Source organism: Mangifera indica, chromosome 4, assembly GCF_011075055.1.
Source record: "Mangifera indica cultivar Alphonso chromosome 4, CATAS_Mindica_2.1, whole genome shotgun sequence".
NCBI classification, from domain to species: domain Eukaryota; kingdom Viridiplantae; phylum Streptophyta; class Magnoliopsida; order Sapindales; family Anacardiaceae; genus Mangifera; species Mangifera indica.
Genome location: NC_058140.1, coordinates 15,390,591 through 15,404,258, shown reverse-complemented (window position 1 = coordinate 15,404,258; position 13,668 = coordinate 15,390,591). Strand labels below are relative to the sequence as shown.

The window sequence follows — 13,668 nt, the reverse complement described above, 5'->3', positions numbered from 1 at the left end:
GACTTAAAAAAGAAAACAAAAACAAGCGCGCGTGCACACACACATTATGCCTGACATAAATGAAAACAAATTGGTAATGGATATGGACATAATTTTTTAGAACACAAAATTCAATTTTTTTTCCCCCTCAAATCCTTCCCCTAAGAAGTTGAAAAATATGCAAACAAAACATATTAAAGTGAAAACTAGACATTCCTTACAAAAGAGGCACCTATAATATTGTAATGGGAAGAACAGAAAAATAAAAATGATATAAAAGGTAGTTGTCCCTAACACATTGCTACTAGCTTCCCACATTATCAAATCAGTCTCTGACTTTCTTCTAAATAAAGGCTTTCACCTACAGCCAGGGAAAAAAAAATTAGAAAAACCTCAGGGCTACCTCTTTCATCTAGTTTAAGAATTACATCCCCCCATCCACTATCCCTGTGATTTTCATCTGTAAATGCCTGAAGGTCCCCACCAAATACAGCCCCGATGCTTCCTCTTGATATTTTTTATTGTGTCAACAATCAAAAATTGCTCAGGGAAGAACCGGGTCTAATTTTCATTGACAACACTTTAGTCACACTTGATGTTTCTGTAAATCCTCCTCACGAACAAATTGGAACCAAGATAACCAACAGCTCCTGCACATTTGAAAAGAGAAATCAAACAAATGCAAAGCTAAGAAGAGATGCATGTGCTACTTTTTAGTCTGGAAATCATAGTACTGCAGTTCCTCATTCAGCAAGTTAATAACCAACTGCATAAGAAAGCATACCAGCAACTTCTTTCTAAAATAAATGGCTTCATTTATCTAACTTTTTTTATTCCTTCTAAACAAACTTCAACCATCTTTGATAGCTCCCACTGGTTCTCAGGATGCCACAGTTAAAACAACATTCTCATGAAACAGAGAAACATAGATTGAAGGGGAGGCCAAGGGCACAAAGGATGATCTTCAAATCATTCCTTTCTTTCACAAAAGTTTTCAAGCAATAGAATCAACAGCATACCAATCACAATTTTACATGCTACAGGAAATAATTAGAACCCTAAACTTGACAGCAGATTGAGTCTCATTTGCTAGAAATTTCCCAAGGATATTTCTGACTATCAAAATCCTACCCTAACAGCACTTCCCCAAATCTTTCAATATTTCAAAAAAGCTATAAGGGGAAGAAGAAAAACCTTAAAAAATCTTTAACATTATTTCAATCAAACTTAGATTCAACTCTACTATTATTAACAAGAACAAATTAAGTAATCAATATTAAACTAAAAAGACCGAACATGAGAATTAAATGGAACATAATAGAACTGCAAAACAAAATATCATTAAAAAGGCAATATTATACGAGCAACAAAATTAAGAAATAAACTCACCACACAGGATTCCTAAGCCAAGGCAAAACATCAAAGTGTATCCAAAATAGAAGCTAGTCTGGAAGAAGCCAGACATTTTAGTCTTCACGTAGTAGTAATATATCGAGTACAGGTACACATAGACAGCTGTTGAGGCTGCAGAGAAGAATGATGTCCACTGCCAGTGATAATTCTCGGCATTTAATAGGAAATATGTTCCCACAATTGTCACACAAACAGTTACAATGATAAGAATCAGAAAAACCAACAGCATAAAGCCGTAGACATAGTACACCTGTAGTACAAAAGGAAAAATAAATATTTTGTTGAAATTACTATTAAATCTCAGAAAGAAAAATCTATAATTCCCACTGCCATCAAGAAACAAAAAATGTGATTTAAGATTTGTGATCATAAAGAAAATTGCAATTATTCACAATAAAATAAAGACTATAAAATTCATAAACAATCCTTTCTTTCTTCCTTTGTTTTTTGCACAATTTATCATCATCAAAAGTAATGAAAATACGAAAATAACATAGGTACTAGAGACCTCACAAAAATAAATAATATCATTAGAGAGGGTATTTGATGTAAGTCTAGTTTCTGATATGTAACTGAGACCTACTGCAAAAAAAAAGCAGTACAATCCTACCAAATGCAAAATATTACACTACTTTTTTTTTTCTTTTTTCATAAATAAGGACACTCAAATATTTCCAAAAACAGCATTAATGCTATATTTTTTTCTCCATGAATCGATTGATTAGCCATTCGCAAACCCATGGAATGGCAATCATTCAACAGTAATTTTAATATTTTATTAAAATAAAGGCAATATATTTCTCAATTTATAAAACTTGAGAGCTCCTTATACCTTCAGGAGACATAAATTTCTATGAAAAGGGAAAAAAAGTTGAAGAGAGTTGGATAACACGAACTTCCAAGAAAATTCTCAGTAATAAAAAATATTATTAAACAGGTGTCATTATCTGCCCTAAATTGCACTGCCCCATCTCAGCACGAAACACAATAAATTTCAATGTTATTGGAGTTATTTTGCATTTCAGTTCTTTTCAAAAAGGCTTCAAACAATAAAGTAGTGAAATTCACCTTGTAATTCCAGAAGGACGTGAAGACAAAATACATCTCGATAAAGATGCTGCCAAAAGGTAACAGCCCTCCCATCATTGAGACCACAGACGGGGTGAGATACCATTTCTTCTCAGGGATTGGACGAGGAATAGTCTTCACACGACATGGATTATTTGGAGCACCACTCCAGTTTCTTCCAACAACTGTACCAAGAAGAGCCAGAGGGAAAGAAATAAAAGCCCAAATCACAAAGACAACCACCATTGTGCCAAAGGGAATAGCTGCTAACGATCCGTAGAAAATAGCAACTGTGTTCAAAACAAATCCAATCCCAAAGCACATAAATGGGAAAAGGGAGGCTGTGAGGATCATTGACTTTATCCAATTTTTACCTGAAAAAAAAACCCACCAATTTATAAACAAGACAAACACAGATAAAGTCAATCAGGAATAGTGATCAAATCAAAGTATACCCCCATGACGTGAGTACATCCCACCGCTCACATAACCAGAAATGAATGATGTAAGAGCATAGCATACAATAAAAGTAGTGACAATTGCTCCTCTCCTGAAACACATAAATTGCATCCAAGCTCTTAATATGATAACAATTTGGAGGAAAAATTGATGCATTGCAGCACAAATAACTATATGTGCAGCCAAAACACAAATTAAGAAAAAATTATGCCAATATAGTAGCAGTTTAAGTTAAAAAAGCTGCCACTCCAACATACTCTAGAAAAAAGGTAGAGATTATGTATTACAAAATGTAAAGTACACAAAGAATTGTAAATTGTGATTAGGCGAGAGAAAGAAAGAACTAAAACAGGACACTCTCCCATACCTTGTGCATGATCAATAAAAACATAAAATGCATTTTATTCTTCAAAATCATAATAAATTAACTACCAACAAAGATCATGGTCCAGTACATCATAACACCAAGTCCTCAACATACCCGACATACAACGTCCCCACAATTGCCATTAGAATAACGAGGAGAACAAGCAATGCCAGCTGTGCACCTGTACCAACAACAGCTGAAAGCACAACCAAATTGCGAGGAGGCCTGAAAACATCACCATGAACAAGTTTCCAACCAGACTCTTCACTCACATCCCTTTCCTGAGTCCAGTGTTGCAACAGTTGACCAACAAAACTTAATATATATTATTTATTGCTTCAAAGAATGAAAGAAAAGGACATAGGCCAATCAACCCAGGAATTTGATAAAGAAACAGTGTGCAGATAACATTACCAAAGTCTCCAGATCATCATCTTCACGAGCATATTTGGCATAGTCATTTCGAAGAGTTCGCATCAATATCATTGACACCAAACCAGTGAGGAAGATAACCATCATAAAGGAATTGAAAATGGAGAACCAATGGATCTAGAGATTGCAATATGCATTAGCAACTCACAAACAACTTTGCAAAGATAAAAGGAAAACCAACTGCCAATGTTAATATTTACCTGGTGCTCAAAGAAAGGGTAGTCCAAGTAAACATCAAATCTCCGTGCAAAAGTGACATTGGTTGGCATCCATTTGACAGAGTATGTCATGTCTAAATTATTCCCCACTTCTAGAGGCTTTGGGTTCTCTTGAGAAAGATTAACATGAATAATCTACAAGAACAGAAGTTAAATTAAATAGTAATGAAATAGGAAGTCAGTTATAAAAGGCATAAGGAAACTTCAGAACCACAGACCTGATCTTTATTGTATTTGACAATAATATTCTTATGGGTGTACAAGACATGCTTGCCAATATCACTGTTCTTATCAGGATGCAGATCACCGACAAAGCCTAAAACAACAAAGAAATAACCATTCATGCACAACTGATTGAATAATCAAAAAAGAAGAACAAACAGATCAAAAAATTATAGACTACATACCCCATAAAGGCAGATCATCTGAACTTGCAAGCAGCATTTATCAAAGACCAAAGAACATGAGATCAGAAGAAAAGCAAAAGAAATAAGGATCAAGTTTCAGCCTTAGTAAAACGTATACAAATAAGCACAAACAGAAGACAAACATGTACATTCCCATTAGTTCTTCTATGACTTACTAATGAATAAGAACAAATACTTGAAACATACCCATGAAAAATTCAAACCAATAACTGTTCTCAACTGCATCTTTGAATTGTTTGACCTTTGCTTCATCAAGTTCCAATTGACAGATGACATTTTTATCAACATTCCCTGTTGAGACAATAAAATATTTTTGAAAAGCAGGTTCAGAAGAAATGAAACTACAATTATCAAGAAACTAAAAAAAGCAAAATTATGAATATAACGAAATTTACTTACTCTGGAACTTTATGTCAATCTGACTATCAATAAGTTCATTCCCTCCCAAGACCTCACCAAGCCCACCCCATTTGTGAGCAGGATTACCAGTCGCATGGCAAAATGGAAGGCTGTAATAGTTGTATGTTTCTTGCGGATTGTTATAAGGGCCAACTTTATTTACCCAAAGAGTAACAGGATCATCTGTTCGATACTGCAGAGGAAGAAATATGAGGTATTGATGAGGATACATAAAAGTATGAAAAAAACAAGGCAAATCATTTAATCATAATGATTACCACAGGCACAAAATGCAAGAGCTACAGCTTATGCTACATCCAACCTCAGGTTAATTTCCAGGCACTCTTTTAACAAGCATACACATTATAAGTACATAAAATTTCATGTGGAGGACTCGATCAAAATGATATAAAAAAATGTGTTTCAGTTTGTTTGTGTGAGAGTGGGAGAGAAACATAAAATCTGTAGGCTCAAAATAATAACAAAGCTTTTCGTGCAAAAAGATATATTAAAAAAAAATCCATGCCAGTAAACAAAAGAAAAAAAAAGAGACATGTAATTTCACTGCTAACCACCAATTACTGATATTATACTGGCTCCAAAGATGGCGAGTAATAAGTAGTCAAATCAAAGTTAATAATATCAGTTATTTGCTGTTGTATTCTTGTACCTTAATCTAAGGTAAAAAAAAATCTTTTTACAGTTACTTAGTAAAACCACTACAAGGATTAGCTAAGCAAAGTTTGTCAAACACAAACTTTCTCCAAGAAGATGCCTAAACTGAGTCATGCTCAAAATGCAAATGAACAATGAGATATATGTTGAGAAATACTATGCATAGTCACAAAAGATATCATTTTTACCTGGTAAGAACAACAATAGTTTTGACCTTTCCCAGATCAAGAAAGACAATAACACACATACACAGTTTAAACATGGATTCAACATATGCTTTAAATCAGGTAACTCCCGTCATAATTAAGTATCAAAAGTCACTCTGACAATTCTATACACATGATTACTGATAATATAATATTATAATAAAATTAGTCAGAATCCATATGAAGCTAGACCTTCGGCACCAGTCAACCCAATGTCAAGACAGCCTAGCATTAAGGCCAGATTTTTTTAAATCAAGCTCTACCAAGGATACATTCTGAGTTTCATAAAACAAAAGGCTTCTGGTTCAAATCATATTGGCCTTACCACACCCTCTGGTTGCTTGTTTCCAGCTGAAGGCCTACAAAACTAGGCCAGCTAATACAGCATACTAGGGTCAACATATAACTACTTGAAACACTTCTATAAAGGAAAGATCATGATCCAAAAGATATAAAAACAAACTAACATGGTCAGCTCATGTGAATTCAGTGTTCCTATCTTGATTTGTGCTTCTCATCCCTGCACAAGGCCCATGCTAGAGTTCAAGACTCAAATCATGCCCACTTTTCACGAGGCATATACGCATAGATAAGTATAACCACATCAAATATACACATTTCCACCCAATAAGCCTTCAGAACTAATCTTTTTCTACCATATCCTTCAATAAAGGCAAGATCCAGAACATCCATACTTTTTTCTAGGTCATATCACCCCTTAACCCAAACCCACTAAAACCGAAATTAACCTGAGATTAGATCCCACAGCAACAAGAAATCCCACCAGCCGAACCCGCAAATATCAACATTGACAGACAGATCTCAATCCACAAAAAAACAAATTCTCACGCCAACAAGGGCACATATTGACCCGAAAATCCACAAAGAAAATTGAAAACCTTTAAAAGTCCTCGCCGAACACGCATTGTTCTAACTTTGCATGTCAACATTTCCAAGACACTTCTAAGAATTCAAGATCCGTCACAACTAAACAACACAAAATCTAACCCTACCATTTCAAATCACGACATTTCACACTAACCGAAACACAAATTACGCTAGAAAACTATCAAATCTTTAAAACAAAGGACAACAACAATCGAAATTGGATCAGATCTGACAGAGAATCAGAAAGCAAATGACGAGATCCAGAAGGAAATTACCCTGTGATCGGATTCGGAGGCGAGAGAAGGAGAGAGAAGGAAGAGGAGAAGGAGACAAGAGAGAGATCGGACCACGGCGGAAGAGATGGAGGAGGGCATGACGCGACGAAGAAGAGGGGTGAATGGACGGTAGAGATCGGCTGATTGAAAGGTCGAGATTTTAGAGGATGATAGTGATGATAATATTGTGCCTTGGAGCTTAGTACAGGATGGAGACTGACAAAATAGGAGTAAGTCACAATTCCCACCAAAGTTTGCTCTAAAATCTTTTCCACCCCCAAATGACATAAATAACACTTTTATACCAAAAATTAAACTTTGTTAAAAAACCAATAATGTAAAGACATAATCATACTTTCATCCTCTAAAAATTTTGAAAAAATTAAAAGAATACAAGTAAATATTTTTAACATGATATTTTGACCTCTTTACAAGTATAAAAAGTTATAATTTAGTATCTATCATTCTGAAAACTCTAATCATCTCATTAAACTATTATAATTATCAAAACTTATTAAAATTAACCATTGATTATTGAAATTTGTCTAAATTGATACAATGGGCATTAAAACTCTCAAAAACTTATGTAATGTTTGTCAAAAGGCAAACAAAATCAGTTGAATACTCACTTGAAACTAAAAAAAGATGGTTTAATTCGATTCAAACTTGATTTGTGGTTTGATTTTAATTGTTTTAAACAATTATCAAATAATATTATTCTACGTATTTTTAACTATAACGACGTTGTTTTATTAATAAGTTATAAACTCAAACCATAAATTCAAGACATTAATTTGAGTCATAAACTTGAACCGAACTCATATTACCTTTAATTTTTAGCTTGACAAATTTTCAATTGAACTTGAGTTGAACTTTTCTTTTGGTAGTTTTAGTTGAATTATTTTTTATGTGAGATATGATAATTTAACCTACTAAAAAGGTGTTTTATATTTATGTTTGTCTCTTAATGAATTGAGGACTTCATTGTTTAAAACAGATTATGAGTATTTTATTATTGCAAAAGAATATTTGATTTCTCATGTCATTGCCATGATGGGTAAACATAGGGGACGAATTTTGACAAGAATATCATTCTTATGTTTATCTTAAAAGAAGTAAAAATTGGGGAAATTAATATATGATAATATAATGTATAAGTGGTAAGATTATGGGAAAATTAAAAGTATAAGTGGTAAATTTAAAAAAAAAAAGTATAAGTGGTGAGAAAATGCAACTAGTTGATCAAATATCAAGCTGACAACAAAGTCAATGGCATCTTCTCATTCTCGACCTCTTCAATAGAATTATTTTCCAAATTTTTTTAATTTAATAATTTATAAAACCTGTGGTGAAGATGAAGGCCCGTGATAAAGTAAAATATGGTTGCCCACATCATATAAAAACACTCCAGACATAAACGGAAGTAGACCAAAATATCCAGGAATATTGTTATCTTCGTTTCTTTGTCAGCTCATTTCGTGAGACTCTTGTTTTCCTTGACTCGGAATCCCACCTCCACTTTCTTCTACAGTGAATCATACCAAAGATTCTCGCTTTTCTCTCCTCTCTTTCTACTCGATTTCTTTTTTCTCTCTATTTCCCTCTTTTGTGATTATTAAAAACACTTTCTAAAACCGCCCACAACAATTTCCTCCCTCGGTCACCTTTTGATTCTTTTCTTTCCTTCAAATCTTTCCAAACTCAAATCCCAACTTTAAATTTCATATCCCACCTCCCTCAGCCTCAGATTCTCGTAAATTCACCCCAAAGTTTTCTTCTTTTTTTATTTTACACCCTTTTGATTCTAGCACACAAATAATTTTGTACAAAATTCTTTACTGTGAGTTAGTTTGTGAGTCCAAAAAATGGAGAAGTACGAGCTCGTAAAGGACATAGGATCTGGGAATTTTGGTGTGGCCAGGCTCATGAGGAACAAGAACACCAAAGAGCTTGTTGCCATGAAGTACATCGAGCGTGGTCGCAAGGTTTTTTTTTTTTTGTAATTTCACATGTTGATTCATGCATGCATGTTGATTTTTGTTTTTTGTTTTGGTGGATTCCAGTTTGTTTCTTAAAAAAAGATGGAAAAATTTCCCGGAAAATGAAACTGTGTGGGAAAGTTTTAGTTTTCAGTTGAGGTTGTTAATGGGTTTTGTTTTTAATTTGTGGGTTTCAGATTGATGAGAATGTGGCCAGGGAGATTATTAACCACAGATCACTTCGCCACCCTAACATTATTCGCTTCAAGGAGGTCAGTTTTTGTGGATTTTTTTAAGTTTAATTTTGTTTTGGGTTTTTTTTTTTAAGATTAATTTTTTTTGGTTTAAAAGACTGTAATTTTATTGCATCATGGTAATGTCACCGGATTGTAGTGTTTTTAATAGCTTGCAGCTTGTAACATAGAGTGGATGTCATGTAGTGAGGATGTGAATATGGTTTAACATGTTAAGTGTCAAATCAGTTTGGTATTACCGTGACTTTTCCCCTAAGGATCTAATGACATTTGAGTTTGCAGGTGGTTTTGACCCGCACACATTTGGCAATTGTGATGGAGTATGCTGCTGGTGGTGAGCTATTTGAGAGAATTTGCAATGCGGGAAGGTTCAGTGAAGATGAGGTTTGATACTTTTATTGGTTACTATTGAATTTTGTTTTTCATGATTTGGGTTTGTTTTATCATCTCTGATTGGCTTCCTAGAAAATGTGATTGGGAAAAAGAAAACACAAAATCGTTGTGTAACCTACATACAAAGAAAGAAGTGGATAACAACTAGCTAATTTGTAGGGTCTCTTGTAGTTTTTATGAGAGTCTTAGGATACATCTCAACCACATCAGGGTTAGAGATATTTGCTTTGGTTTAGTTTTGAGGGACAGGTTAGAATTAAAAAAGTCTGTGGCCTTAAGCCTGATGGAGTTAATTTAGTTGCAATGATTGTTTTTTTCTTTATTGGATATGAGTGCAAGTAAGAAAGAACTGATTATTTGTCTCTTATTGATATGATTGCGTGAGTCTGTTTTTTAGCACAAATTATTGGTAGTCTTTTTAAGTTCTCTTTCCATGATGTTGTTGCACATTTTTATATGTTCAGGCCAGGTATTTTTTCCAGCAGCTTATCTCAGGAGTCAGCTACTGTCATTCAATGGTAAAGTAACGTAAATATATCTGAAACATATACTCACACACACCCACTTTTTATTTGGTGGTTGATTTGTTTTACTTTACACTTTCTTCTCTGCAGCAAATATGCCATAGAGATTTGAAATTGGAAAATACATTGTTGGATGGAAGCCCAGCACCACGCCTGAAAATCTGTGATTTTGGTTACTCAAAGGTTTGACTATTTGAGCAAATCAGTCTCATAAGTTTCTATATTCTTCTGAATTCTTTATGACATTATTATTCTTTGATGTGTTTTGTTTGTGTAGTCATCTTTGCTGCATTCAAGGCCCAAATCAACTGTTGGCACTCCAGCATATATTGCACCAGAGGTTCTTTCCCGACGAGAATATGATGGCAAGGTAATGTTGTTCATCTCTATCGTTTGGACATATTCATATTTTAGCAAATGATTCAGTTATATTTGTGACAAATGAATCCAGTTCTGATTTTTATAAGCTATCTGGATGAAGATTTAGGCCGATCACTTTACAATATGCCATTGACTGTCTACAAGTAATTTTCTGGTGATGAGTTTCAAATTCTCAAACATATCTAGAAAACTTATCTTGTTTTCTAGGTCAAAGAGTTCTTCCTAGTTTTAGGTTTTTTACGTGCTGTTGAGTTTGAATTCAAGAATATGGTAATATAGGGCAGCTCAGACTCTAATATTAATCAGTTATGGCATAACTCATTCGTATCTATCACTCATGTTCTGAGTGATTTGAGTTGGCCAGCTCTGTTTTTGTTTACAGATTGGCCAAGATAGATACCATCAGTATAAAACAATTGGTTCAGTCATCTGGCTTACCAGATTTAGCTTGATAAATCCTATTGTTATCTTATGTCTTTAACTTTTGTTGTTCTTTTATGCTTGTGGATTTGGTATTGCTCTTTAGATACATCGTCTCTCCTTTTTTTTTCGTTTAAAGCATCCATCTGCTGTATGTGATGGTTGAATGCCCTTATGTTTTTAGAGCAGACAATCATTGACCTGAAAATAATAAATTGCAAAGAACATTTAAATAGTTGGTCTTCACCATGGAAGTCCTTGAAAACTTTCATGTTGCAGGTTCAGTTTAATGTTGATTTGTGTTTGTTCAGTTGGCGGATGTATGGTCATGTGGAGTGACTCTTTATGTTATGCTGGTGGGAGCATACCCATTTGAGGACCAGCGGGATCCAAGGAATTTCAGGAAAACTATTAATGTAAGATAATTCCCATTCCAGAAGCTGTCTATTGTTTTGCTGTGTTTGATATCCTTATTGTCATTTTTCTGCAGAAAATAATGGCTGTCCAATACAAGATTCCTGATTATGTTCACATATCTCAAGATTGTAAAAATCTTCTCTCTCGCATATTTGTCGCAAATCCATCAAGGGTATGTATGATGCTAAGCTGTGTTTTTTGTAAGAATTAAGTTTTGCTTATAGAGTAAGAATTAGAAATCTTGGAGCCTTTAAACTTGGAGTGTGGATCAACATCTTTATTAATCACGGTCTTTAACATGTTTTGGACTCCAATGGTTAAAATATCTTGAACCAATTTAATTTGGATATTTATTACATTATATACCCTTTCATTTTTTTTCTTCCCATATGCGACTTAAATATTTTAACATTCTCCCTCAAGTGCTACTGGGTAATCTGATTCATTAGTCACAACTCACGAGCCTAGTTTACACTTGCCTTACATGGGTTGGTCTATCTAAATGTGGGTCTGACTCAGCTATATAGGGTCTAGCTCTCTTTTGGCGTGCTGTAGTGATAGCTAGAAGTGGGTTTTCCTTCCCTCAACTAAGGTTTCAGTGACAATATGGTCACTTTTTGCACCTCCAGCAACTGGCAACATGCTTGGGTTTTGTAGTCTTTCACCATCTAGGGAATATAGGAATCTTGATATATTGAACCATTTGTATATTCATCTTGGCAGTTTGGTGGATGTGCTCTAAGTAGCTCATGAGTGTGGACTGCATGTATGACTCTTCTGCGGTATGAAAAAAATGTGGCAATGGAATGTTTGAGCCATTTCTACATCACGAATGAGTCTATGTTGATGATACTTAGCTCATTTCCTTCGGTTTCATTCACATCTTCAGGATACTATATTATTATCATGCATTTTCTTACGTATGAAGAACTTAACTATTAAAACCTTCTTCATTTTACAGAGAATCTCCATTAAAGAGATCAAGAACCATCCGTGGTTTTTGAAGAACCTGCCAAGGGAGCTAACAGAGCCAGCTCAAGCCATCTACTACCGAAAGGAAAATCCAACTTTTTCCCTCCAAACCGTGGAAGAAATCATGAAAATAGTTGAGGAAGCCAAAGTTCCACCTCCGGTTTCCCGATCCATCGGAGGATTTGGCTGGGGAGGAGAAGAAGACGGTGATGAGGAAGAAGAAGACACTGATGCCGAGGAAGAAGATGAGTATGAGAAGAGAGTCAAGGAGGCACAAGCAAGTGGGGAAGTTAATGTCAGTTAAAAAGATTTACTTTATAACCCTTGCAATCATGGATGGTCTAGAATTGTGCAATTGGAGTGCCTGTACTTACCGCATGGTTTCAAGTCTGTATAAATAGCTAGTTGTTTAGGATCATGTGTTCAATAAATGTTTGTAAGTTAGTTGCATATTGATCATGAAGCTTGAGTCTTTTTATTTGTAAGAAGTGATTAGTGTGTGTTTGGTACTTTATCTTGGAAGCATTAGGATTTGAAGTTGAGTTTTGAGCGAGTTAAACTTAGATTTAAGGATTTTGTATGATTTTAGCTATTGTGACAGGAAGATGGTGTTAATATTGTAAGAATATTTAATTAAAGTGGTTGGTTTGTATGGAGTTTCAACCCTTATCAATTTGGAATTTTGTTCTGGTGTCTTGCTCTACTTTTGTGGTGGTGACTGGTGATAACTCTAGTACTCTTTTATCATGAGTCTCATGAACATTTATAGCATAAACATGATTATCATGAATAATAAAACTATGCATGAATAATTTTGGTACACAATGTGTCAGGATGTGACTAAATAATTTTATTTTAAAATAATATTTAATTATATAATTGTATATTATATGTGTTATCTAATTATATGTAAAAAATGCGTACGTATATTACTCATCTTTGAATATGTTGATTTCTACTAACATTTTCTTTTGTTTATCTATTTCTGCATTTTCATTTTTGCATTTAAAAGATTTGAAAATGTGTTAAATAAGAGTTTTTTGTTGATAATATTAAAAAATAATATAAATAAAAATTAATAAAATTATCACAAAAGTGTTTTCTAGTTTGACAAATAACAATAAAAAACCAAAAAAAAAAAAATGTTGAATGAGTTTTTCTTAATTTTTTAACCCTCGAACTATAAATTATTTCCAGAAAACAAATAAACTTGGTCAAAAGTGAAAAATAAAGTATTGTTGAATAAAGTCAACAAGAAAAAGGGAATATGCAAATTGAATGTGGTGAGAAAATGAGGCTGAAAGATGGGAAAATATTCATCACTCACGAACAAAATAAAGAACATTGTTTTCATTTAAAAGATTTATTTGAAGTTAATAAAATAAAATAAAAAATAAAAGCCCTATACAAAGGAATGTTTATTCTTTATTTTCTTTATCATCCTCAAATTTGACCATAAAGAAACAAGGATAAATATGTCATTTATAATATTTAGCTATTGCATATTAATATATATTAATA

General features: G+C 33.8%; 2 protein-coding genes across 2 annotated transcripts; one reads left to right on the top strand and one right to left on the bottom strand.

Moving 5' to 3' along the window:
- Window positions 1-156: 156 nt before the first annotated feature.
- Window positions 157-6,995, bottom strand: LOC123213700 (transmembrane 9 superfamily member 1-like). The gene is made up of 12 exons (XM_044633174.1): window positions 6,808-6,995; window positions 4,764-4,956; window positions 4,551-4,655; window positions 4,344-4,361; window positions 4,155-4,252; window positions 3,919-4,071; window positions 3,701-3,835; window positions 3,401-3,567; window positions 2,916-3,010; window positions 2,461-2,834; window positions 1,369-1,642; window positions 157-629 (listed from the first exon to the last, which is right to left on the bottom strand). Exons 1-12 carry the CDS (start codon window positions 6,904-6,906, stop codon window positions 562-564), a joined length of 1,779 nt encoding a protein of 592 aa, XP_044489109.1. The 5' UTR covers window positions 6,907-6,995; the 3' UTR covers window positions 157-561.
- A 1,261-nt stretch (window positions 6,996-8,256) lies between these two features.
- Window positions 8,257-12,840, top strand: LOC123214141 (serine/threonine-protein kinase SRK2A). The gene is made up of 9 exons (XM_044633880.1): window positions 8,257-8,792; window positions 8,984-9,058; window positions 9,323-9,424; window positions 9,898-9,951; window positions 10,048-10,140; window positions 10,235-10,327; window positions 11,070-11,174; window positions 11,249-11,347; window positions 12,137-12,840. The coding sequence occupies exons 1-9, from the start codon at window positions 8,673-8,675 to the stop codon at window positions 12,449-12,451; spliced, it is 1,056 nt and encodes a 351-aa protein (XP_044489815.1). The 5' UTR covers window positions 8,257-8,672; the 3' UTR covers window positions 12,452-12,840.
- Window positions 12,841-13,668: the final 828 nt, after the last annotated feature.